At 48.5% G+C, this 27,034-nt stretch overlaps 1 protein-coding gene across 1 annotated transcript; it reads right to left on the bottom strand.

Moving 5' to 3' along the window:
* On the bottom strand, window positions 1-25,600 carry MOGAT2 (monoacylglycerol O-acyltransferase 2). Its single transcript, XM_056329736.1, has 6 exons — window positions 25,418-25,600; window positions 17,025-17,203; window positions 3,888-4,092; window positions 2,248-2,422; window positions 1,889-2,088; window positions 1-358 (listed from the first exon to the last, which is right to left on the bottom strand). The coding sequence occupies exons 1-6, from the start codon at window positions 25,509-25,511 to the stop codon at window positions 204-206; spliced, it is 1,008 nt and encodes a 335-aa protein (XP_056185711.1). The 5' UTR covers window positions 25,512-25,600; the 3' UTR covers window positions 1-203.
* Window positions 25,601-27,034: the final 1,434 nt, after the last annotated feature.

Here is a 27,034-nt window from a genome sequence, read left to right as displayed (position 1 = left end):
TTCTATCTTTTATGTGTCCTACAGGGAGAAAAAATGAAAACTCTGGCCCTACGCCTATGCAAATGCCAGGGAAATCAAGTCCTTCTCCCTACACTGTATAGACCATATGTTAACTGCGACTAACATGAGCTTGTGAAAATAGTTCCATAGGTAAGGGAAAACTTGGAGCTTGACCTCCGTGGTTTCACCTTGCTTGAGGAGTTCTATACAAATTCCAGGTGTCTGTCTTCTGGGATATTATATTTAGCTTTATGCTCCTCAAAGAGCTTGTGCAATTCATTTAGGTATTTCTGATGGACTTGATCAACCTCTTCCTCAGAGGGTCTGTGCTTCCTCTGCACTGGAATTGGCTTCCCAACTGGAAAACAAGCACAGGCATTAGGAGAAGGCAGTGTCAGGTCCCTCTGAACACTCTGCACAGCTTAGCACAGAGCTGGGCTCCACCTCTCTAAGGATGTGGCGGACAGATCAATATGACCAGTCATGTCCTGGAGTTCGGGAGGCAGCACAAAGAGGTAGGGAGATGGAGGTTCAGATTCTGCCTCTGCTGTTGGTCTCCAAGGTCACATCTGCCCTTGCCTCAGTTTCCCCATCTGCAAAGTTCATTAATGCCAAAGACTCTCTGTGTAACTCTTTGAAGTAATAAGTACTGCATCCCAAAGCAGTCCCTACAGCAGCTCCTAACATCTCAGATGTGCTGCAGATAAAGGTAACATCATCCTAATATTTGGGTTGGGCTTTACACGCTGTTCCCGCATGGCCCTGGGAATCTGCATTGCAAATGAGGATACAGAGGCACAGCAGAGCCCAAGACTATCTAAATACACTAGCAATTGTGGTGGTCCCACTTTGCTCAGGTTACATCTTCTGTGAAACATCTGATTTTTATTAAGAATCCAGTACACACTCATCTTTAGAAAATCATGCTTTTTTTTTTCAAGGACAAATCTAATTAATTTGATTCCTAGCATTAGAAGAAGCCCCTTCCCAACTCCCAGAGCCACCAGCAGCAGGACCAGGTGCTTGCAGGGGACAGAGGAGTCCATGAGACACCTCTCTTGCTCTGGTCTTTTACTCAAATTGTGTTTGTCAAGTGATGGAGGGTTTCATCATTGTGTAATGCTGTTCCTCATCAGACTAATGAAGAGCCCTTGTGATACTGCACAGCTCATAAAACCATTGAGACAATCCAAACACGTTGTAAAACAATTAGAAGTAATTACTGGCTGTCAAACCTAATCAGTGGGGCAAGCTCTGACCTTTCCAAACAGCCTCTTTAATTAAACTAATTCACAGAGCATCAGCTGTGCTGGTGGGCCAAGCATGGAATTGTTGAAACCAAGCAAAACTTCCTCAAAATCAAAGACTTTCTTGAAATATGGTCTCCCATGGGCATGGTTTCTGGTACACACAGCTTGCCTTGTTCACATGCAAATAGGTTGGGGTTTCCAGCTGTGTCTGCATGAGACACTGAGCAAACCTGCAAACTGCTGAGGTGTTGTCCTACCTGTATTTGGAAAATTGTCTTGGAAGTTGTTTATTCCCAGTGCTACTGCAGTGGTTCATACTACTGGATTGTGCTGGGGTTAGGGTTGGCTGCATCCCACAGGGGTGATAGGGTGGCTGTGCTTGCTCTGGGGCCTTCCCAGCACAGCCCAGATGACCTGGGCTCTGTCATAAGACCAAGCCAGAGTCCCAAATGAGTGTGGCACGTGAACAGTTGAGGATGCTCCTTTGCCAGTGCATTTCTAGCCCACCACAGCTCATGCACTCTGGCATGATGCTCCAGCCCAGCGGAAGGATGACACAACCCGGGGGCTGTCTCCAGCCTCTGCTGACCAGGCTGAGCATGGCCAGCATCATGCCGATGTGCCAAGGAAGGACTTACCCACGGTGCAGATGGGCCGTCGGTAGGGTACCAGCCCGAAACTGTACTGGAAGATGCCTCGCGCGTGGAAAAGAGGAAGGGAGATGCCCATGATCTGCTGGAGCCGGTGCTGGAGCTGCCGCAGCCAGGAGCCCTTGGGGTTTCTCACCTGCTCGAAGAGGTCATTCTCCCCAAAGGAAAAGATGGGCACCAGTGGGGTGCTGTGGGGAGTCAAACCCAATGTAGAGGCATGAAGATGAGCAAAGCCCACCCCAAAACACCACCACCCCCTCTCCAAAACAAGCAGGAACACCCCATTAACCAGCCACAGAACAGAGCATCCCTCCCCAAGCATGCCTTGACCCCATCCCCTGCGTCACCCGTGCTCAATGGCAAGGCGGACAAATCCCTTCCTATTCTTCAGCAGCAAGGTATAGGACCCCGGCCGGGCATCCAGCGCCTCCTGTGCTCCACCGACGATGATGGCCAGCATGTTTCCACCCTCTGGCTTCTGCAGCACATACGATGCGCTCTCCTTGTCGGAGGAGACAAGGCCTGTGGGCAGAGAGGGAAAAAAAAATGAGCATCTTTAAAACCCACATGACTGTGGTGTGCTCTGTAGGTGCTCCCCTATTATCCAGCTCCAGAGGGGTGCTAGGCCCTTTATTTTCAGAGTTTTCCTACCCTTTGGCAATCTCAGCCCAGCAACCCTGAAAGGTGCTGGATTCATGCACAGTTCTGCTGTGTGAATGTACAATTATCCCTTTGCGGTCTGGCCCAGAAATGAGAACTGGGAAAAAAATCAGGAAAAAAGTAAACTGAGAACTAGCTTCACTTAAGCCCCAGGGAAAATCTGTTTCAGTTTGTTGTCAAATGAAACCGTGTCCAATCCTGAATAATTTTAAAGTTGGTGAAACATTCACTTGAGGTCAAAACACAGATGAATTTCACTGGATGCTGCTAATTTAAAGTGGAATTTAATGCAGAATTTGGTCCATTGATGTAATTTACTTGCAAAAGTTATAAATCTTTAGTTCAAAAACATTCTTTAATTCAGAAACATTCAGAAAGCAATGTTCTTTTGATATTTTTAAAAAAAATCCTTGTTTCAGGGGCTGAAATAATTTGCAAATTAAACCCTCTTTGTCAAATTGACCTGAAAATAAGCAATGCACCGAACTCCCACATTACAGCGATTGAACCTTCTTTTGCCTGGGTCATAAGTCTCTCATATCTCACTGTTATGATTCCTCGCTCTCCGTGTAAATATTTTTCCAGCAGCAGGAGACAGAGTTTATGTGGAAAACAGGGTGATGTATGCCCTGGGTTATCTCAGATGGAACTGGATGCCTATGTTTAGACTGTTGAATCCTGCCCATGACATAGGCCCATTTGGCTGGAGAAGTGGGCATTCCCCAAGCCCACCAGTTAGAGATGGAGGTCATCTCCTGCCGGTCTCCAAAAATCTCTGCAGACTCCCTTTCCCTTCTCTCCATTTAATTTTTACCTATTCCTTTCCATTTCTTCTTCCTCTCTTGCCATGTGGTTTTGCAACAGTGTGAGCTGCTATTTGCATCCTCTCTCCCTAGATGCTGCTTCCTGCAAGCAGCAGCAGCCTCAGAAAAATAGGTTTTCTCCTTCTTTCGGTGGAAAACACAATTTCAAGCCTGAATGTTATTTGCATGGAAAGAAAGAAATGCAGGGCCACCCCACGCTGCTGGTCTCAACATTTCTGTTCACAATTTGCTCTGCATTTTGTTGTTACTCAGCACCTGACACAGCAATGCCCAGTGCTCAGAGGCAATATACGAAGTTGAACAACAGAGATAACAGCTAGGAGGGAAATTTTTAACTTCAGAGAGTTTTGGGTGCCACTTCCAGTAGCTGCATCCATGCACGGGATCTGACCGGCCACCAATGGGGACAAGCAGACCCTTGATTCCTCTTCCCCTGGTGTCTTCACTTTCCTCAGAAAAGCACTGACTCATCCCGCCAGTTGCCATGCTGCTGCCCTGCTTACCTCCACTCATCAAGTAGTCCCTGAAGAATGGGATGCGAAACCACAGGGAGAGCATCATCAGGTGTGGGGTGATGCCTGGGAAGAGCGTGGAAAAGCCTGATGCCTCTGTGCAGAAATTGAGAAAGGCTCCTGCTGCCAGGACCCCATGGGGATGAAATCCCATCAGGTAGTTCTGCCTAGGGTCCAGCTCTGCCGTCTTCACCAGCTGGGCACAGGGATGGAGCCAAAAGAGACCAAAAAGTGAGTATAGTGCTGTCACCCTGGGGGAAGGGAGCTTTGGCTATGGAGTGTAGGTGGAGGATGCCTGGAGTGGGGTCCCTAGCACCTGCTGTGCCTCTTGTTGGAAAAGGTCAACTGGAACAACCATTTTTAACTGAGATGTATTTCATTGCCTGTATTTCCATCTCCTCCCACCCCTTGGTCCAGAATGACATCTCCAATGACACAGTTCCACATGTTGCCTTGATCTGGCCTACATGCTGTTGGGATCCTACTTTCTTTAAAATGTCCTCCAATATATTTTCTAATATGGGGAAAAAAAGTTAAAAAGTGAGAAAAGGGTGATTATTTCTACTTCCCCCTCCACCCCACAAGCAGAATAGCAAAAGGAGTGCAGAATCACTCTGGTAATGATCCATGTAAAGCTGCTACCTGATCAACAACATGGTATAGACCCAAGGTTTATCCTGTCCTGAAATATGTGTCAGGTGGTTCGAGGATGCTTCTGCCCATGGTAAGGTGGGATCCAGCTCCCAGACATCTAACAGAGAACAGGCTGATGGTTTTCTTGCCATCGGGGAAAGACTGCAAGAACCCAGCCACTGGTGCCCGTGTTACGTACCCAAGCAATCCCTGAGTCCACCAAAGAGCAATAGATTTCTACCCAAGGTTGCTGCGGTTTTACTGGGAGGAGGGAATGGGGAACGCCCATGTCTAGCCTTTAGAGATGGACGGTTGGCTAAGGTGAAATCCTCAGCCAATCTGAAAGTGGGTTTGGAGCCTGGGAGATACTACATGGGAAAGCGGGCACTACAGCAGAAGAGGAGATGATTAAAGGGAGATAAGGAACAACCAGCATGTGGACTCCCTGTGTTATACTTGCTATAGGCTGCTGAGAGGAGAGGGGCTGGTGTGACAAACCCACCCTGCAGCTATGCCACCGAGAAGACTCTGCCATGCCAGCATCAGCCAGCATGTGCATAAACCCAGGCAGAAGCAGTCAAAACTGAATGCTGATGCCTCTGCATGCTTCCTGTGGGTGCCAAAGATGCTCACAGCACCGGAGAAGGATGAATCTTTCCAAGGTTAGCCATCACAGAGCCACCATGCATTTCCAGACAACTCAAAGACATTTCTGCTCAAGAAGAAACAAAGTGTTTTAGTGCGTCGCCCCTCCAGGTACCGCAGTCCCATCTGCACTTGGGGAGCAACTAATGGTGCATGTGTTTTCTTAGAAGCAGCCAGAAGCGCAGGTTAATCATGAGGGTGTATTTTACTTCCTTACATCATGGCTAATTTCCCATCTGAGCTAAGGCACTGTTGACTGTGCACATGTGTCCACTCAAGCGCCTGCTCCTAATGAGGGGAATGGACAAACAAGAGTCCCACTGCTGCCTGGGTGCCGAGATGCCTAGGCAGGAAGAGGGGCAGATGGCTGAATTGCTAAGTGCCCAGGGCCCCTTCCACCATTTGCTTATTTTTGAGTAATCTCAGCTTGCATCAATGGTTCCTGCATTCATCTTCAGCTTCCAAACAGCCTTTCATCTCTGCAGTGATTTATAAGCAGAGAGGTGAGACACTCGCGTGTGTTGAAAACCACTAGATTTCTGGCTGTGTGTGTGCAGGTAACAAGAAGGGTGTTGACAGCAGGCTCAATGTCTGGTTGCACCCTAAGATCACATCACCCTCCTCGCTAATGAAGAGCTGAACTCAGGGTATGCACTGAGCTGTGCGAACTACTTAATGGGAGAGTTCACCTGTGCTAAGGCACCACACATCCTCAAAAGCGTCCCTAGGAGACACCCAGCTGCTGTCTTGGTGCTCATCTCAATGAAAGGGAAGGGAGGAGAGGAAAGAATGAAGAATAGGGCTTGTAGTGATAGGACAGGGGGGAATGGTTTTAAACTAAAAGAGGGGAGATTCAGACTAGACACAAGAAAGAAATTTTGTACAATGAGGGTAATGAAACACTGGTACAGGTTGCCCAGGGAGTTGGTTGATGCCTCTTCTCTGAAAATATTCAAGGCCAGCCTGGATGGGGCTGTGTGAGCAACATGATCTAGTTGAAGATGTCCCTGCCCATGGCAGGGAGGTTGGACTAGATGACCTTTAAAGGTCCTTTCCAACCCAAACCATTCTGTGATTCTATGATAAGAGGTGAGGGAAGAGAACAAGGGGGTTATGACCCCTTACAAGGGACTGGACACCCACCAGCCAGCAGCCTTTCCAGCTCTACTTCTGGTTGATCACATTTTCTCTAGTTGTTTTCCATTGAGATCACCTTGTGATTTATTTTATTTATTGTGGTGTGCACTTGTTTTCAGGTACTGCATTTTTCATCGTGCTTTTCATTACCATATTATTTGCTGGGCTTTTTTTTTTAATGTTAATTCTGGCCACAAACAAAGCTAAATGCAACCCTCGGTGTTTTACAGTGCCACTGGGTGGCAAGTCTGTCTCTGATAAATGATTCCTTGTCTCCCTAGTGGCCTCAGTGCCACTAAAGTCTGGAGTCCTACCAGCCACTGTTGGTTCTGGACCGGGTCTTTTAAAACACATGCATTTTGGAGCTTAACCATGATCTGTATATCTATTGCTATGTATCCTATGTATCCAGCTGACAGGAGCCTCATTAAGTTCAACAAGGAAAAGGACAAAGTCTTGTACCTGGGGAGGATTAGTCCCAAGCACCAATACATGCTGGGGGGCACCCTGCTAGAAACCAGCTGGCAGAAAAGGACATAGGGGTCCTGGTGGACACCAATTTGAACATGAGACAGCAATGGGACCTTGCAGCAAAGAAAGAAAGAAAATGGTGTCCTCAGCTGTGTTAGATAATATTGCCAGCAGGTGCCCTCTTCTCAGCACAGATGAGGCAGCTCTGGAGGGCTGTGTCCAGCTCTGGGCTCCTCAGTACAACAGGGACATGGACATCCTGGAGAGTATCCAGCAAAGAGCCATGAAAATGACGAATGGACCAGAACACATCTGCTGTGAGGAAAAGCTGGGAGAGCTGGGACAGTTCAGCCTGGAGAAGAGAAGGCTCAGGTGGATGTCATCACTGTACATAAATACCTCAGGGTAGGGTGCAAAGAGGACGGAGGCAGGCTCTTGTCAGTGGTGCTCAGTGCCAGCACCAGAAGCAATGGGCACAGAAGGAAACACAGGAGGTGTGAACATGAGGAAATATTTTTTCACTGTGCGAGTGACCAAGTACTGGCACAGAGAGCTTGTGGAGTCTCCATCCTTGGAGGTATTCAAAAGCCATCTGGGTGCTGTCCTGGGCAATCAGCTCTCAGTGGTCCTGCTTGAACAGGGCATTGAACCAGAAGACCTCTGGAGGTCCCTTCCAGCCTCAACCAGTCAGTGATTCTGTGATTTTTGACTCCCTGCTTTAAGCCATGGGCAGCTAGAGGGTAGGAGTCTAGTCACGCACGAGTTGGTGGAGCTGGTTAATGTTTCTGCAAGAGCTGTCCCCCGCAGTAGCACTGACGACATCTTAGTAACTTAGTTGAATTATGTGCCTTTCAGCTTTGTAGACAGGGCTCCTTCCAGGGCATAACACAAGGAGGGGAGAGAAGGCCCTCGTGTTGTCACAGTGCCTGCTCACAGTTGGATGATTTGGCCAGAATTTGGAGAGAAACCAAAGAGCTTGTACAAGACTGAGAAGGAAATTTGCAGCAGAGGAGAGACTTGGGCAAAGTCTTTTACACCATAGGCAGGCCCCTGGACTCTAAACAACCCTTCTCCTCCTGGAAACTTTAACGCAAAACCTCGATCCTCCCATCTGGATTGTTCCCAGTGTTTATTCGTTCTTCCCTCTCCTCCTGCCAGAGGTTAATGTCTGTTCCCAAACTGCCAGGAAAGTCACTGGGTGACACCACACAGCCCAACTCTCCTGCACTCCAGCCACAAAGTGCTTAGCGGGGCTGGGGTAGGGGTGCAGAGGGGTGGGACTCTCCTCCCTCTGCCGTAGCAGAGTTGTCATTTCCACACCCACCGGATGGCATTTGCTGTTCTGGTCTTTCTGGGTGAGTTGAACTTTTAATAATTGTTAAAGCAATTAAAGGTCCAGCCAAGCCGGTCTGTGCGTAAACATCTAAATGAGACAAGTGCCTGACCCAAAGTTTTCTTGGTGAGACAAGACCAGTTTCTCATCTCAGAGGTGTCTGAGGGATGCCAGATTAATGTGTATGACCTGTGGTCCGAAGGCAAGGAGCTGTTAGCACCTCAGGGTTGTGCTCTCCACACTGAGCCGTGGGTTTGCTGGCTTCCCCTGAGCTTTCCCTTGTCATGGTCAGAGTGCTCGCTGGTGTCTTGGCTGATGACAGCAGGAATGACCCCTTGTCAAAGGTATTATGAGGCCTTGAGATCCCAAAACTGGGGTCATCTTGCCCTTCCCAACAAATGAACTTGTTTGTGTTTTGAAGGATGTGGTCTACTTTATGCTTCTCCTTCATGAAGAAATATCTTGATAGCTACAGTTTTTCAGTGCTCACAGTGATTACCCTGTAGCAGAAACTCCCCTTTTACACTGTCTACTCAAATGTGGGTCCAAGACATGGGTGAAACCCTCCCGCAGTTCCCCCAGCTCCCGCAGAGATGTGGTGAGACCTGTTCCATGCACTGCCAGCCGTGTTGGGGAAATGCATACACAGATTTTCAGGAGCTCTGATAAAAGCCCACGTACTGGTGAGTTTCTCAAGCAAATTAATCCAAATTAATTTTAAACTGGATTAGTTAAACCACATTAACATCCCAAGTAGATGCTCTTAGCTGGAATTAAAGTGGCCTTTGTTTGGTATCTGTTTTGGTTTGGTTTGGTTGGGGTTTTTTAATTAATTTTGGAGTGGAATTAAGCTAATTGGAATTAGGGCTTCTGAGTGACTGTGTCAGCCCAGGAGTTCAGCACTGGTTTAACAAGGCTGCTTTCATTCACCCCTTGAGATGCGGCTGGATTTTCCTGGTTGTCCCCATGGCAAGAGGGTGGACAGGCAGTTCCCTGGGTAAGGTTGGTGCGCTAACGCTTGAGGGAAGTAGCATTCTCCCTGAGCCCGAAGGGAGCTGCACTGGAGATGAAGCAATACCCAGGCCCCCAACCAGCATTGTTTGCAGGGCTGAAGGGATTAAAAAGTCATTAAGTGAGGAATTAATGAAGTCAAGTTGAGACGAGTATGGGCCCTTGTCCTGGTTTCGGCTGGGATAGAGTTAATTTTCTTCTTAGTAGCAGGTGCAGTGCCATGTGTTGGATTTACGATGAGAATAATGTTGATAACACACTGATGGTTTTTGTTGTTGCTAAGTCATGTTTATGCTAAATCAAGGACTTCTCAGTTTCTTGAGCTTAACCAGCAAGGGGGCTGGAGGGGCACAGGAAACTGGGAGGGGACACAGCCAGGACAGCTGATCCGAACTGGCCAAAGGGATGTTCCATACTATACGGTGTCATGCTCAGTATATAAACTGGGGGGAGTTGGCCAGGGCTACTGGTCGCTGCTCAGGGATTGGCTGGCCATCAGCCAGCAGGTGGTGAGCAATTGTATTGTGCCTCACTTGGGTTTTTTTTCCTTTTGGAATTCGTTACTCTCTCCCTCCCTCTCTTCTTCCCGTTGCAATTGTTGTTATCAGTATCATTATTATTGTATTTAATTTTATTTTATTTCAGTTATTAAATAGTTCTTATCTCAGACCACAAGTTGTACATTTTTCCTGAATCTCCTCCCCATCCTGCTGGCCAGGAGGAGAAAGCAAGCAGCTGTGTGGTACTTAGTTGCCGGCTGGGCTTAAACCAGGACAGCACTGCATGGTGCTTGCCATGCCAAGGGACACATACTCAGGGAGGGCACTGGCATGCCATGACATTGCATCCTTAGGGATAGATGAACATATGGTGGGAAACGGGGAGCAGCACGGCATGACCCCCCCCTAGCTGTTCACAGAGCAGAGGAGGATGTGGTCAGGACAGCTGGTCAGCAAGCTTCTGCCTTCTGAGTGACGTCGTCTCCCAGAATTGAATTGCTATTGTATTTCTGTCCTTCTCTGGCTCCAAACTCTGTTTCCAAGGATGTTATGTTCATTAATCTGCTCTTAAGTAGGATACACCTCCTTCCAACTTTGACCTAAGCAAATCCTTAGGTCCCTCGCTGTCCATGGGCAACTCCAAAGAGCACTTCTTGGAGGATGAAACATGCAGCCAGTTTCTATGTAGGATGAAACCCAGCAGAGAAATCCAGAAACCCAGCTAGATCCAAAGGAGAAATTGTGCCAAGGCAAAGAGAATGAGGTAGCCCATGCAAGGGTGGCTAGATGGGAGACCAAAGGGCAAATATGTGAATACTGCCAGCCACTGCTGAGGAAGATGGGTTTCAGGTCCCAGCAAGGATGAGGGTCTGAGAGGGACTAGTTGGAGAAATAGAGGGCTTTGAGCACTGAGGTTTTCTCCAGATGCCACAAAGCCAGGTCAGAGCTGTGTTTGCAGCAAGTATCAGGGAGTCTGACCAGCCAGGTGGGTTTAAATTGAGTTTGGATGGGACTTCACTACCCTCACTCCCAAAGCTGGATAAGGACGGCAGCTCCAAAATACCCAGGTCCTCCCTTGCTCTCGTGTGATGCTGCTTTTGGGGGTCTTGTAGGACCTCCTTTATGTGGTGGCTTATGTTGCTTGGAAGTGCAGATGGTGGAACACAGTCCTGCAGTGGACATGACCTTGGCCATGGCCTCTCTCTTACTTAGGGTCACCTGAGGGCAGAGAAGAGAGAGCCAAGACATGCGAGAGAAAAGTTCCTGAAGAAAGTACAGAGAGGTGGCTTTAGGCCATTTGGCCATGTCTTGCTTGTGCCCTAACAATCCCTCATCTTTCATCCAGCCAACAGAAGGAAACAAAGCAAACAACCAAGACTGCTGGAAATCAGAAATGGTATTTAACATCATGGGCCATGACACAAAATCCTCACTTACAAATAACACCACTCTTCATGAAAAGAAAGAAAACATTCCTGTCAGGGCTTGGTTCACACAAACTGGACCTGTCACCCCTCTGCAACACCTTGTACCTCTCCAGAACCAAAACACACTCAAATAACCCCCGTCATGCTTTATGCCATTATGAGAATGAATGAGCTATGGGATGGAGCCATCCCAAATCACAGCTCCTAGGGTTCAACTAATTCTCCAATAACTCATTTTAGTTATGCCAACAAAGAAACAATAATGCCAGCAAGTCCCCAAGCATAATGACAAAGGCCGGGACTCTGCCAGGTGCTGTAGATAATAAGGTCCAACTGGCACTTGGATAACCCCAAGGCTAGTAAGAAATACCCTGTGGCTCTTCACAAGGTACTGCCCCTGGTAGCAGCACAGACCTTTACTTTCTAAAATGTATAATGTATTGCAGGATATTGAGAACCCCTTGTCTGTCAACAGCAGAGGCAACACATTACTCTGGACTTGAGTAACGTCTACTTGATTGTGACAATGTGGAGTCGTAAGCAAGCGTTCCACTGAGACAGGTTCATGTTTGCAAAGGAGACTTCAGTGCGGTAAAGACCAGGGACCATCCCCACGCAGCAGGCACTTTTCAGGCTGCCCTGAATAAAGCTGGTAAGATGGTGCCAGCTGGGTTGCTCTGAATAATGACAACACCTGAAGACAAAATTTTTTCCCTTTAAGAGCTTAATTTAACTTCCTGCTGCCAGATTTAACTTGTAACCCAAGTTCTGTGATCTAAAGGTGAAATGTTTGGTCTAAGCTAAGCATCCAGCGCCAATTTATAGTCAAGAAAGACAGTGACTTTCTTTTGAGAACTATGGTAGAGAGAGATCTTGTCAAGCTTATGCTTTCACCATTTCTGCCCCACCCCCACCTTCTGCACATCTATGGTGCTCCTCAGCTGAGCCTGCTGAAGCACATTGGCTGTATGAGGGAGGCTGGTGACAGCAGTCTTAGAGCAGCAGGAGAGGCTGGGGAGAAGTAGCAGTGAAGATGTGCATTCGCTTAGCCATGTGACGGAGAAATTTGTTTTTACTGTAATGCTGGGTGTATCCTTCATAATAAAGATTCACTGATAAATGATGTGGAATCATAGAATTATTTAGGTTGGAAAACACCTTTAAGATCACGTCCAACCGTTAACCCAGGACCGCCAGGTGCACCACTAAATCGTGCCCCTAAGTGCCACGTTTACATGTTTTTTGAACACCTCCAGGCATGGTGACACCACCACGTCCCTGGGCAGCCTGTTCCAGTGCTTGACCACCCTTTCAGTAAATAAATTTGTCCCAATACCCAATCTAAACCTCCCCTGGTGCAACTTGAGGCTGTTTCCTCTTGTCCTATTGCTTGTTTACCTGGGAGAACAGACCAACCCCCACCTCACTACAGCCTCCTGTGAGGTAGTTGTAGAGAGCAATAAGGTCTCCCTTGAGCATCCTTTTCTCCAGGTTAAACACCCCCAGTGCTCCCAGCTTCTCCCCATCAGAGCTGTGCCCCAGCTCCGTTGCCCTTCTCCAGACAGGACTGTGCCAACAGAGATAAGGGTTTGGGCAGGGACCTGCCAGCAGCAGACAGATTACTGATGGCTTATTGAACATAGCATAGGTAGAGCAGTTCACAATATCCAAAATCTCTCTGGAGGCAGCATCAACCCACAGCAGGTACCACCAAATATCTGTTCACACATAGTCAGCCCCAAACAGATTCATTTTGCAATTTTTCATATATTTTCCACAATTTTAAGACACAGCTGAGCTCAGCCGTGTATTGCAGGCCTACCGTGAGGATGTATAAAAAAGGATTAGGAGAGGGTTAAAACACAGGGAGAAATAACTTTCCTGGGCAATGCACTGGACCCCACCTTGAATTCTCACTGCTTTTTTCTCATCATCCTTTTTAAAATCACCCAAACTCATGCAGGTCCTTCCTGATCCTGTAACTCCCAAACCCCAAATTAAAGTACAGTCTGCTCCATGGGGAATAAAGCTAACAGCAAAGTGGTACTTGTGCAAGGGTGGTATCGGCAGAGGGTGCTCCTTGCATGCACTGCACAGTCCAGCTCAGAGCCTGCACGCTCCCAGGTGCTGCTTGCTTCCAGATCCCCGGAAAACAGAGGCTCATCCCAATCTTTCTTGGCTTTCACGACAGTAAACATGATCAGAGATCTCTTAAAGGCAGCATTAAAAGCCGCTTCTTAAAATAAAAGAGCAGGCAGCTCTTAATGCCTCCAAACACTGGCACTTGGCCATGCTAAGTTTGCTGCTGGGATCTGGGAGGATTAGGAGCCACCTTTAATCTTCCCAGAATGACTAATTCTCCAGGGCTCAACAAACTCAATCTACACACAAACATGGCCTGGGGCGCTGGGTGCCCAACTGGTCCATGTCCCCAAATCCTGCTCCCCTGGGGGTTTGGACAAGTGGGGTTGATCAGCTTGAGGAAGAAAAGGCTCCAGGGAGACCTTCTAGCATCCTTCCAGTACTTAAAGGGCCCAACAAGGAAGCTGGAGAGGGGCTTTTTACGAGGCTATGTGTGTGACAGGACAAGGGGGAATGGCTTGAAGCTGAGAGAGGGGAGATTTAGGTTGGACATGAGGAAGAAACCCTTCCCCGTGAGGGCGGCGAGGCGCTGGCCCAGGCTGCCCAGAGCAGCTGTGGGTGCCCCATCCCTGGCAGGGCTCAAGGCCAGGCTGGACGGGGCTGGGAGCAGCCTGGGCTGGGGGGAGGGGGCCCTGCCCCTGGCCGGGGGTGGGACTGGGTGGTCCTGAAGGTCCCTTCCAGCCCAAGCCATTCTGTGAATCTAAGTGAGAGGTCCACTGCAGCATCCAGCTGCACGTGTTCAAACCAAAAGCCCAGCTTAGTTCATCCTGAGAGCAGTGTGCTGGATGGTTAAAGCAATATTTGCAATGCTTAACGCCCACTCTGCTAGGCACCGGTCAGCTTGTGCTCAGCGGTATGAAATGAAATGCCTTCTCTGCAAGGAAGAAAATGCATTTGCGGTTTATAGGCGGGGAAGCAAGGCTGGCAGATGGGGGATATAACAGAGTATAAACCCAGGAGTGGTGTGGCCACGTGGGACAGGGTTTGCGTGGGCTACCCAGAAGGTTTCTAGTGCAATGAGCAGGGAGCAGGGAGGTCTTCACACTGTGTGGTTCACTGGGGAGCTCCTTGCTGCGGGATGCCGGGGTTGCCGAACGTTTTTTCTGTGCTTTTGTAGTGACAAATGGCAGAAGATGCATTCAGCAAGGACTGCTAAATCCTATACCCTGGCTTAGAAAACCCTTGAACAAAGAAAGTCCGGAAGACTGAGAAAATGTTTGGGGAAATACTATTATGTGATTTCTTGGTTCTAATACTCTTTTTGTTTTATTTTTGTTTTCTGCTGTCCTTTTGTGGAGCCTCCTCTGATTTCCCCCAGACCCGCAGGGAGAAAGCCTCCACTGAACCCTCCCCGCCGTCACCCAGCAAGCTGCAGCCAAACCCAGTAGCCACGCTCCCTCTACTGGTCACTGCTGGTCCTCCCCGCCTGGCAGTGGCACCCAGGGAGGGAAGGACAGACAGACAATGCAATGCGGAGTTCAGGAGGGGGGTCAGAGGGCTGGAATTAGATGAGCTTTAAGGCCCCTTCCCACCCAAACCATTCTGTGATTTTGCGAAATAATTTGCAGAATATGTATCGCATATAATCATTGCAGCCACATGAATAGCTCATAGCAATTCTAGCACTTTCCAAGGCAACCCTGAGAATAATCTGTTAGGTGTTTCCTATCAAATGTCATCAGATATTCTCTGTTCCTTATGGTAAAACTCACCACAAGCTTTCCTGGGATGTGTTCCTATTCCTGCCCAGAAGATTATGATACATCTTTTGGGGGCCTTGCTTTGAACCTCATCCAGAAGCCCTTAAATCACAAGTTAAGCTCTGAGATCAGCCATAAAATAACTCATTGCAGGTCCTCAGCATCACTTTCTGCCATGTTTTTGAACAAAGAAACTCAGTGGCAGTAGGATGCATGCAAAGCAGACTTTGATGGATGGTCTTGCAGAGAGGCAGCTGGGAGATGCAGTTCACCCAGCTGAGACATGTGAAGTTTGGCTAGCGTATGGCAGCTTCCAGCACAAAATCAAGTGAATTCATTTGAATTGTCCACAGCAGTGGAAAGGGGCAGTGATAGCCTGGTTCAGCCCAGCACACCTATCTCTACCAGTTGCACCCAGGTCCTGTGAGAGGCAATCCCAGCTTGCACAGTACTGTATGCTACCAACCAAACGTGGTCATGGACAACACTTTGCTCCTTCACCTCCTCCAACCCAAGAGGCATATTGGGGATGAGATGAAAACTGAAATGAGAGGAGGGCTAATCAGGGGAAATCAAAAAGCACCAATTTTCCTGGTGCAGCTTTTGTTTTTGGAGTATCCTGGAGGTGGTGCCTTTACACACAGGTCTAAGTATATTCGTGGTGTTGCTCTTCTGGAATGACACAGTTTGCCTTGCTATCAAGCAATGTTTCCACACTGATAAAAAGGAACAACATCTGCCGGGACAAACTGTAACAACGTTGTGTCTTGGCAAAGACACCATTTTACCTGCAGCATTAGGGTCAATATTGTACTGAGTTGTGGCCTGCAAAAGGGGATGATGTGACATCAGAAGATACATTTTAGGCATCATCATTTTAGGGAAAGATGTTGTTATAACACAATTGTGTGTAAGATCCACTCAGAAATGGTAGGAGAGATCCAGGCAGACCCTATCTTCTCATTTTTTTGCCCAGCCTTGATTTCTGCCCTAAATTAATCTCCTTGCACACCAATCTTGCAGTCTGCACTCCAGGACCTTAAAAAATTCAGGTGTGTTTATTGGGGATGTGTGGATTTTTCTTCCTGCTGAACTGAAGAGAGAAACCTTGTGTTTCACCATTGAAGTGCAGGTCTGGGATTTGAAAGAGTTGGCTCTTATTTCTGACTGAGCAGCAAACCTGATGGGTGACCTTGGGCAGTCCTCACTTTGCTCCAACTCCCCCTAATCCTTATCCCAGGCCCTACTCTCTGCAGGATGAACTCCCAGGCCAGGCTTTTTTTTCTGCTTTGGGCTGATGAGTCCTTTGGCTATTTGGGCTCCCCACTTCATTTTACCTGGACTGCAGCACCCAGCTCCTCACTCCAGGCTCTCTCTAACCAGCTGTGGGCATCCTACCTGAGTTCCCTCAACAGGCAACATTTCACTGAAGGAACTATCTTACATCCCACAGCTTGGTCAGCCTTGGAACTTATTCCCTTGCATGGCCCATGAATGCTTCTGCTGCATTGCTCAGATTTGTACCGACTTGTGATGACTCTGAGGCAAGACTTTGTGCTGGTCCACTCATTCATGCCATGACAAGGGGATACCAGATGAAAAGTAAGATCAAAGGCCAGCCATATGCATTAAAATAAATCAGAAAATGTCACAGAAGTCCCTCTCAGGGGAACAGCAACACTGTGAGACTGCCTAGTGCACATCCAGCTTTATCCATCCAGCCTCTTCCCCAGCAGAAGGGGATGCTGACCTTCCAGGGCACCAAGACCTCTTGGATTTTGGTGAAAAGTTGGCCCTGTGTCCACTGGGTAAATGCTAAGCAACCTGAAGAGCAGCAGTGTTGCAATATAGACATGAAAACCAGTTAATGGGAGATTTCCTTAACTGCTGGAATGCAGTGAGGTTAAACAGGTGAGTAAAAGCCAGATGATTAAAGGATGCAGTTGATGAAAATGGTGGTCTACATTTTTTCTGGGTCTTGCAGTAATCTGTGAATTGGAAAGACAATCCTTCAACACTGACCTCCCAGCACCCCATGGCATGACTGCTGGCCCCAGACTACCTCCAAGCATCAAGGATAAAGTTGGTCTGTAAATGTCCTAAGAGCCGATGGGATCAGTGGCACTTACCGTAATGGGAAAATAGTCCTTCATGTACCTCCATACGATGCTGTTCCGGATGGCATGGATCCGTCTCCCACCCTTCCTGGGTTTTTCCCAGTCTATCAACCACCATGCAGTGTAGAGGGCACTGACCAGCCAAAAACGTGTGAAGAAGAGGGCGATGAAGGCAGCTGTGCAGCACTGTGCTGAGAGAAAAGCCAGCAGTGAGTTGGCAGCTGCATTAGGTGGACTTTGTGAGAAAGGTCTTGAAACTTGAAAGGTCTGTGTTTGGACCTCGGATGGAGCCCAAGCCTTCACTAGGCTTGCTGCTGAACTGTTCTATCAGTGTGAAGGCATTTTTGATGCAGAAGTGATTTCTTTCCTATCTGCCCCAGGCAGCTGGAGAAGAACCAAAGCACCATCCTTGCGGAAACTACCTTTCTCCAAAGGCCACCATGTCCCCCTCTTCCCACATGATAGATACACCTCACTGCATCCAGAGGGTTCTTGTGGATCAGATCTCTATCTCTTTGCTGTCTGGCTTTTCTCTGGAGTTAGCCTGATCTCTGCAACAATAATGCCTCTGTTTTACCCCAAATCTCCTGTTAATACCCCCTGATGACACCTGGTATTTTGCAGTGGCAGCAAAGCGGGGCACTATGCCTTATTTGTACAGTCCCCAACAGCTTTGTCCTGAGCTAACAATTCCCCATTTTAATTGCATCCTTGATTTTTAATTTTTTATCTTCCCATATATAAGACTTTACTCTTTATTGAGTTTTTTCTTATTGATTTTGGACCTTTTCCTCTACTTCTCAGGTTCACTCTCAGCTCTAATCCTGTCCTCCAGAGGATTTTCAGTCCCTCCAACTCAGTGTCATCACAGATTGTAAAAGGATGCTGCATTTCATTCCCTAAGACATTAATGACTTGGGACTTTCCCAAGTCATTAAAGGCTTCTCTGACCTGCTTCCAGTCAGTGCTCAGCTTTGCTCTCTACCTCCCCCCTCCCTCATGGTCTGTGTTTTGGCATGGGAACAAGAGAAGAAAATTTTCTGTGCAAATAAGCACCACTCGGTACATCAAATCCCACCCAAGCTCAACACTGTCTGTCTGTAGAGACTGGGAAGTGCTGATGGCCACCAAGCTGCCACCTGCTAAAGCAAATGCCCTAAAATGTGTCTGGGAAGAGCTGTGTCCTCACCTTCTGTGCCTCTGGAAGCCTTGGTGGAGGCTGGGGGAGCTCAGGGGCAAACTGAGCCAAAGAGAACCCCATTCATCCAAGCCCTGTGCCTTCCCCAGCTCATGGATTACACCATGTGTAGTGGGTTATGTATTTTGTCCTTCACTGGATCTTCATCACAGATCTAGCACGCAGGGCTGAAAGATGTGAGGATGGAGATGCCCTGTTCAGCTTCAGCTGTGAGACAGACGCATCCATGCCCTCATCCTCTGAGACCTGGATTTTTATATTTGGTTGGAGTCATCTGACATCTCCCTCCTCTAGCTCATCTCAGCTAAGGCCTATTAGAGAGGAGGTACATGATGCTTTCATTTAAGATCTCCTTATAGCTCCTGTTCGCTTTTACTTAGGATAAATAAGTAGGTCTGAGGGGGGGGTGGTGGTGCGGGGGGCGCTGCAGAGGGGGCGTTGGTGATAAATCACCCTGATCCCAGAGATCTGCATGTGAAAAAGAATCCCTTATCTATTGTAAAACACTGGCATGATGGTACTGATAATTCCTGTGGGGAAAAAAAAAAAGCAATAATCTAGCAGGATCCTAAAAAGCAATAATCTGGCAGGATCCTAAATGTCCTTAAAGCTGAAATGGGATTTTATGTCCTCGTATAGAGACACTGTGGCAGGCACCTGGGTAGGCACTAACACAGCACACGGGGAAACGCTGCAGCTTTCTGCAGAGCAAGAGGTCTAACCTGCAATGCATCCTCCAAGTCAGAACAACCCACTGCTCATACCTGGTGCTACTCCTTTCAAATGCTGCAGACACCGTCTTTGTAACTCTTTGAGGAAAACAGTATACAGCAGGAAACCAAGTTCCAGGGTCCACAGGAGACATAAACACTACTTGAGGACCGATGTGGGGGTTGCAATTTCACTGCACCTGGGAGCCATGTCACCAGGTCTGTCACAAAACTGCAATGCCTAATTCTTTTTTTATCTTACCGTGCAAAGTTCAAAGTACATTCTGCAAAAGGAAGGAGTTGTTCTGGTCCAAATCCATGTACATATCATCCAAGTGAGGCTTTATCTTGTGATTATATAATTATTAATTTCTCCCTTGATCAGTTTACAATTCAGCTTCCATTTTTTCAGGGCAGAATTTGCACACAGTGACTTTCACTCAATCTTAAGGTTATCTTTTTTGTGTGCTTGTAAAATTTTATGGTGTCCTGGTTGCTGTGGGAAAGAAGCCCATTCCTGTCCCAGAATGGACCCTCAATCTGAAAGTTGCTTGGACCAAAGAGACAGGAAAGTTCCAGAAAACGTACAGTTAAATCCTACTGTCTGCATCTAAATGAATCCCAGCCTTAGGCAGATACATGATTATTTATGGGCTGTATTTTGGTGAGAAGGGGGCACTCTGTACAGCTGCTTGGCGTGGAAGGGGGAGTCACTGTAGCTGCTTGGATCAAGGGAGACTGCTATCCCTCTTCCAACTTTCTTGTAGACATCTGTGTGTCATGTCCTCAGACTCTTCAATGACAACATAGCAGAGGCAGTGTGGTCCCATTGATTAGACCCCGAGACTTTCTGGACCACCAGTGGCAAGATGTTTGCCACAGAGCCGCATTGCTTCTTCCTGAAACCCATGTCAGGTCCCCAGGCTGTGTTCACCACCAGCCCTGCTGCCCAGGACCTCACGCTCCTCAGCCTGGTTTCAGGGTCCCTTCACCAACACTGAGCCACCCTCTTATAGCTTATGCCAGTGATTCACCACATTTTAGTCTCCTGGTTCTCCAAGCTGCTGCAAAATAACATCCCAGCCAAGAGAGGGCCAAATCCTGCATCCATTTGAGCTAAGGACTAGAAGGAAGGACTGTGCACTGGGATCCAAGATCTAGTTCTATTACTGCAAATCCCAAGACTTTCCTGAATCCACACAGGAGGGGAACACACACTCCCCTTCCTCCATGGGTCATGTCCCAGAGGCAGAGCAGCAAGGACATCCTAAAGCCACCTCCTTGCCCCTTCTGCTTCTTTTCTACAGAACAGGGCAGAAGGGGTGGGTGACAAACAGGAATATTTGCTTGTTATGAGGCTGTTCCCCATAATCCCCATAACTGCTTTCTTCCCTCCAGGGGAGTCCCAAGACAAAAATGAGGAATGATGAGGGTTTCTTGCCTGTCCCTCCCTGTACTGTGGACTGCTTCAAAGCTGCCCAGATGAGAACCATATTTTCCTCAACATATGCTTTCCTACAAACAACTGTTGTTTTCTGGGCTACCAGCCAGGCAAACACTTTAAAGGATATCACAAACATGGCATTAGGCTCTAGGCCAGGGAACCTCAGCAGATATGTCCCTCCTGGGGCCAAACTCCAGCCTATGTACAGCTTGCTGTGCTGACAAAGCAACCCACAAAGGGCTGTCAGGTCTTGGAAGAGGTGGGAGTCTGTGTCATGATGGACCTGCAAGTTCCTGGTTCACTAGAAACCCATCTTTGAATCCCATCAGCTGGCAGGGCTGTGCAGAGCCAGACAAGCTTTCCAGCTTAGAATCGTAGAAGTTTGGGTTGGAAGGGACCTTAAAGACCATCAACTTCCAACCACCAGTTTCATTATGGTCTCCATGGGTGCAAGCTCTCTGGTGAGGATGGGGACTGCAGGCACACCACACCAGGCACACAAATGGCAATGAGATGTGATTATAACATGGCTCTGCCTCCCTGCTTTTACAGTATTCTTTAGGGGAAAAGAGTGGAGAATCTTCAGTATTCAGCCATAGCATCACTACAGTATCTACCTTCCACGTTTCTGCCCCCATAACTCCCATGATTCCCAGCCTCAGGCTGCAATTCTCAAGCCATGGTTGTACACTCAGGAGGAGCAGGCATGTGGTTGCAAACAGACATGATCCTCGTCTCCTCCCTCTGCAGGTCTGGACTCTTGCGACATAGCCCAACTGCACATGCTAAATTACTATAAAATGGCCTAAGCCCTTAGACAGAGCCCTTGCAAAGCAGACATCACCATGGGCTGCAAGAGATGGTCTAAGGGCATCATGCCTGACTTTGAAATCATATCAGTTCAGTTATCTGAAAATGGCCAAATAATCCTAGGCAGGGCTGAGGTTAGCTGCTGCACTGTCTAATCTGTCACGGAAAGCGAAGAGACCTCTTCAAACCGAATCCACTGCCAAAGGGGCTTTGACAAGCAGGAAAGATCCATACAGACCCTAAATCTTAAACTTTCTGTTCAGGCCAGATGCAAGGAGGTTTGGCTGTGGTTGTCTGTGGTGAGGTGTGGCTTTGGGTGAACCAGTCGCAGGGTGTTCTTGGACTACTGGGCCACCAAAACCTGCACCCAGCCTGTCAGCCAGGGGGGCTTCTGAAGCAGCTCTTCATTGTGCAGGACACACCACCTCATGCCTCCATGACCATGCAGGAGTCAGTAAAGAGAGGACACATCCATGTGGATGTGATGGCTTTCTTGGATTCCCTCACAGACCGAGTGGTTTCCTGGGCTGGGCTCCCTCAAGTTGAGGGCAAAAATTAAGTGTTTGGTGGTGGGTGTCTCCTGTTAAGTAGTTTTGTTGTGAGCTGCAAGTCCCTCCCTGGATGAAAACATGGGCATATCACAGACAACACACAACTATATGCCACAGGCTCCAAGCGAACCACAGGCTACAAAACACACGGTGGGCTTTTCTGGCCAAGTCCAAAGAAGGACCACATCCCATCAAAGTGCTTCTGAGCTCAACATGGCTACTAACCCAGCATTTTCTCTTTCAACCTGGAACAGGGAAAACAGCAGCCTGTGGAAAAAGATTTTTGGCATCACAGCAGCCCCAGAGTGAGTCAGATTCATATTGCAGTTGTCAGGAAGGTTTGCAAGTTGCACATTGCTGAAGTCCCCAGCACCAGCCTAGAGCCCCTGCCAGTGACAGCCTGCAGAGTCCCAGGCTGTGGACTACACTCAGCTGTCAAGGCGGCCTGACTGACACTGGCACTGCGTGCCCTTTGAGCCAGCCCTGCTGATTGAAAGGGTTCAAAGGCTGGGTGCTGTGCACTGGATCTGCGGAGGCAGCGTGTGCAGGTCTCCTGCCCTTGCGCTGGGTTTGCTTGCATGGGTTCAGCCCAACACTAATGCTTCTGCAAGGTATGTCTGGATGGATGCCCACGCCCAAGTCCACGGACACCAGGAATGAGAGGTAGTGGGGAGCAGTGCAGCAGGTTTGGGCACCAGCCTGCTGGTTTTGGTGCCCCGCAGAAGTCTGGCTCCACCATATTAGGACAGGGCACTGGTCAGTAGTGGGATCCTGAAGCGGGAAGGCAATGGGGTCCCCACTCCATGCCCTGCATCCCACCCTTGCACTCTGCACTCTCCTTCCAGCAGCTGTCAGCGTCTGAAGCAAATGGCACCTTTTGTCTCGGTGACCTTGCCAGGAGCATCCTTAAGAAAACCGGCAGCGCAGACCATGCCTGCCTGTTGTGAGGGATGCTGCAGCAGAGCTCCCTGCCAGCACCGGGGTCAAGCTGCTGCACTCATCCCACCCCCTGCAGAGAATGAATGAGCCCCTCACCCCGGGCTTGGCTTCTTGGCGGATGCATTTGTACAACCATAGCAACAGCTGCCTGCAACCAGTGCTGCCCAGCCGCGGGTGCTGGGATCTCTGGTCAAAGGGCTGTGCAAATGGCTGGTGGTGGTCGATCCTGTGTTTTTGGGAGCCCTTTTCTGGCAGCAGAAGCACGAGCCTGTCTCAGAGAGAAAGGAGCAGCTGGCAGCCACATCCTGCCCATGGAAACTCTGATCTCTGTGCCTGAGGGTTGTAACTGAGTGCAGCATGGGGTCTTTGGCAGCTCCTGGGGTGAGATTAAAGGTATCCCTTAGCTCCGAGCTTTCACAGTTGTTAAACTGGGAGATTTTGAATGGAAAGCTCCAGGCTTAAAGAAACTTTGTAAAATGAATCAAACCAGCTGGAATTGCTCCATGAGCTTTGGCTATCACCTTTTTAATGCCTTTCTTATAGCATTTCTTAACTGCTTTTGGTTTCAGATTGCATCAAAAAAACCCCACCCCAAAATAAAGTAAAACTGTTGCAGGGAAAGACAGTAATCTTTGGAAGGCCAGTCATGCAGGAGGTGTGGGTTTGGGTCTCATCCTCACTCAGAACAAGCTGCATTTCCCTGCAGGAACCAAAGCCTGTGTTTCCAGCAGCTCCATGTTACCCTCTGACTGTGGTGGATTCCTCCCTCCTGGCCGTTTTCTGGCTTTCTGCTGGCTCCAGAAGTCATCTCTATCACTGAAAAGTCAAGTGCCAACTTGCTCTCAATTCCAAGAAGGGAAAAAACTGAAGTACATGTTGTTTTGCTGGAAAACACTGTTAAAGCTCCATAAGCCCCAGCTATATCCATGCTGGGAACAGGAATGCGTTGTATCCATTGCTAACAGGGCGGCCGCATCTCTACTATGCCCCATCCCACCCAGGCACCATGGAAGCAAATCCAGGCACAAGAGTGGAGAGGGAGTTAGAGCACCCCAGAATGTCCCTGCCTGGATAGTTGGGTCCAAGGCTGCATGGCTTTGGCCAGATCTCCCCTCCCCTGTGCTGTTAACACCCATGTGTCCTCCTTCAAGCTGGTCTCCGTTGGGCAGGGGAAGGCTGATCACACCTGGGATCTCATATGCACTAGAAAAGCCCCAGGGTTTATAATGCAAGTAGAGGATGGCACCAAGTGCCCTGCACTCAGCCATGCCCTAACTATGCTTTGCAGCAACTCAGCCAGCTGTGCCGCCACTGCCACACTATAATCTCCCCTCCATCTGGAGAGGGATGTCCTCTGGCTTGTCCCAGAGCAACCCAAGGAGTCACACTGGTTACACCTCTCCAGAGCACCTCGGCAGAGCCCATTTGCTGAACCAGCAGGTAAACAGTATTGCCTGGTCATGTCCACACTGCTAATTCTCTTCACTTCCAATAACGGGCAGCCTCACCCATCCTGGATACCAGCAATGGTCCCTGGCTTCTGCCATTGCCCGAGCTGCACCAGTGTGTAGTTTGGAAGTGTGTTCCTTAGCATGAGCTAACCTATGCTAAGAAGCAAGCAGCAGCTACACTGTCTGGACCAGTACAGCCCAATGCTCCAGTCCATTAGATACTGATGCAGAGGTGGCCATTCAGCTCCAGGTCCTAGAAGAGTTTGGACAGAGCCATCTCAGAAACTTAATGAGGCTCTGAAGCACTGCCTATGCTTTCTTCCCAGGTGTTGTTTTGGAGATGCTTGTGTGCCAGGACCCAAATATAAACAAAGATCTGTTGCCTCTGTGTATTGGGACTAGTCAACAACTATCCTACCACAACAAAGCAGAAGCTTTACACACCGATCCCATCTGAGATTAAGAATTGGCATGACAATGGGAAAGTCTGGGATGCCACCTACCAGCTTGGCTCATGATGGGCTGTAAATCCCCCCAATTTGCCCTCTCTAGTAACCTGCCTCTGGGTCTCCCATCTCCTTATTTCCCAGTGCATCCTATCTAAAAATGCATGAATCTAATTTCCATCAGCACCTGCTGCCCACCCCCCCAGCCCGCTCCCCTCCAGTAATGATTTTGCCTGGGTCCCAGTTTGCTAATGTGTCTCTTCCCCAGCCTGCTTGGGTTTTCCAGGAAAAATGCCCTTTTGGGGTGCGCAAGGGCATCTGTATAAAGTAAACTGTCTGTTCCCAGGGTTGCAAAGCAGAGTCACCTATACTCTTCCCATCTTACCAGCCCTCAAGTATGGGAATGCTATTTCTCATGACTGATGCTGAGTAGGGCACCTTAGACCAGGAAAACACTAAACCTAAAGAGCAGGAGAAGCTGAAACCCCACGCAGGTTTAGCTGCTGCGTAAGACCCATGGATGTTCCCATGCACAGGCACGCAGCCATGCACCTCCTTAGTGCCACCGTGCTCAGATCAGGTGGCGAGAAGAAACAAACAAACAATCAAAAATAAAAAAGGAAAAAAACCACCTGCCTCCCACCCTGCTCTTCATACACTGAGATGGAGACAGGCAGTGCAACATCTGCTGCTAATCACTTGTCCTAACATGGGCTGGGATTCACTTCAGGATCCCAGAAGACGCTTTTAATGCCACTTCCCTTCAGTCCCAGGTCTTCCTTGGGGTTGAGGAGAGAAGGGGTTGGGGCAAAAGCTGTTCTGGCTTCTCAGAGAAGGAAAATGAGATGTCTCTTACCCAGGCCTAGGAAGCTGAAGACCCACTGAACCACTGAGGCTGTCTGAAGCCTTCTCTGCAGTGGCACGGAGAGTGGAGCAAACTCAACCTTCATCTTGGCCTCTGCTTGCAAGTCTCAAAGGGAGAAGGAAGTGGCGAATGCAAAGTGCAAAGTCGCCCGTCAATATTTACCCAGCCTTACAATACAGGGGATTGTGCAATGTACAGTGGTGGTGGTGACTGTCTGCAGCCACCCTCCTGTATGAGGAGGAGAGGGACGCCGACGGGGGTGTCCCCAACTTTATGCCAATGTGACTCATCACGTGATGAGACAGTGAGGATTTCATGCTTTTACCCCCCAAATCTGGGAAATAAACCCCCTTCAGCATGCAATTTTGCCTTCAAGTGTCTGTTTCTTCCAAATTTCACAATTTTTGGATGTTCACAGAGAGGATGAGGAATTTGTGCATCTGAGCCAGGCTTTATTTTCCCCGTTCCCCTACAAAGGAGCCTGTGCACAGCAGGACGGCCAAGCAGAGGGGACTGATACGGAGAAATAATGTGAAATGGGGATAATGGACATGGATTGTGATTGTATGTGTCTGCTTAAGGAATGTGGGTATGGTGACTAGTCATGGGTGCGGTGACAACTACAGTTTTGAGGAGATGCCTGCCCCTCTTCCTCTAACAAAGGGGAGACGGGGAGACGCCTGCCCTTCTTCCTCTAACAAAGGGGCTATTTAAAAGAGAATGAGAAAAGATGAGAGACATTCAAATGCTATCTAGAGGGAGGGAGTGCTAAGTCTCCTTGCTGGAGAAGATTGGGTGGTCACAATCACCTGAAGAAGATCGGGTGGTCACAAGGACATGAATCACCTGAAGAAGATCGGATGGTCACAAGAACATGAATCACCTACAAACCTGCAAGACCACCACATTCCAGGAAAGGGACTGATAAGCTAATTAACATACGAAGCGGGGTTTAGGTAACGAATATGTATAGGCGTTAATTGAATATTCATTTGTTCATTGTATAAATGTGAGATGGTTCGTCACTTTGGGCATGCACGCTTGTGGAGGAGCGATCCCCCGTGCATCTGCGCGCAATAAACATACCTACTTTATAACTTTCGAGTTATAGAGTCTAATTCCGCACGTCAGGACAAGCACAGGCAGGTCACTTGTATTTGCAAGTGATATGCTGCGGATGGGTTTCTGTCTCAGCCAAGGAGGTGGGCAAGCAATGCAAGGATGTTTCGCTGCTGAGCACAAGGGTACACAAGCAACCTCACGCCTCTGCCAGGACATGGACGGACAGATGGATGGATGGGTGGATGGATGGATGGGTGGATGGATGGATGGGTGGATGGGTGGATGGGTGGATGGATGGGGCAGACAAGTATCCATGTGCATCCTTGCATGTTTATGTGGGTGTACAAGACAGGAAATACTAAAAAACCCTCGGGGAACTGACAAGCTGCTCAGGTAAACAAAGAAATCATCATGTGAGAGGCCTGAGAAAACCGAGGGTCTCATTGTAACCAGGATACAGAATAATACCGCTAACAGACTGAATCAAACAATAAGCTGACCCACCGCTAAAGTGCCCAGCATGCATACAAAGGCGTCACTCGCTTG

Source organism: Falco biarmicus, chromosome 2, assembly GCF_023638135.1.
Source record: "Falco biarmicus isolate bFalBia1 chromosome 2, bFalBia1.pri, whole genome shotgun sequence".
NCBI lineage: Eukaryota > Metazoa > Chordata > Aves > Falconiformes > Falconidae > Falco > Falco biarmicus.
This window is presented reverse-complemented; position numbering and strand designations above follow the sequence as displayed.

What these genes read in the sequence shown, in the direction of transcription:
- MOGAT2 (XM_056329736.1), bottom strand. Translation starts at nt 25,511, where the DNA reads ATGAAGGTTGAGTTTGCTCCACTCTCCGTGCCACTGCAGAGAAGGCTT. An exon ending in CTTCAGCTTCCTAGGCCTGG is followed by an intron (nt 17,204 to 25,417) that starts GTAAGAGACATC and finishes CTTTTCTCTCAG; the next exon opens with CACAGTGCTGCACAGCTGCC. An exon ending in CGCCTTGCCATTGAGCACGG is followed by an intron (nt 2,089 to 2,247) that starts GTGACGCAGGGG and finishes GACTCCCCACAG; the next exon opens with CACCCCACTGGTGCCCATCT.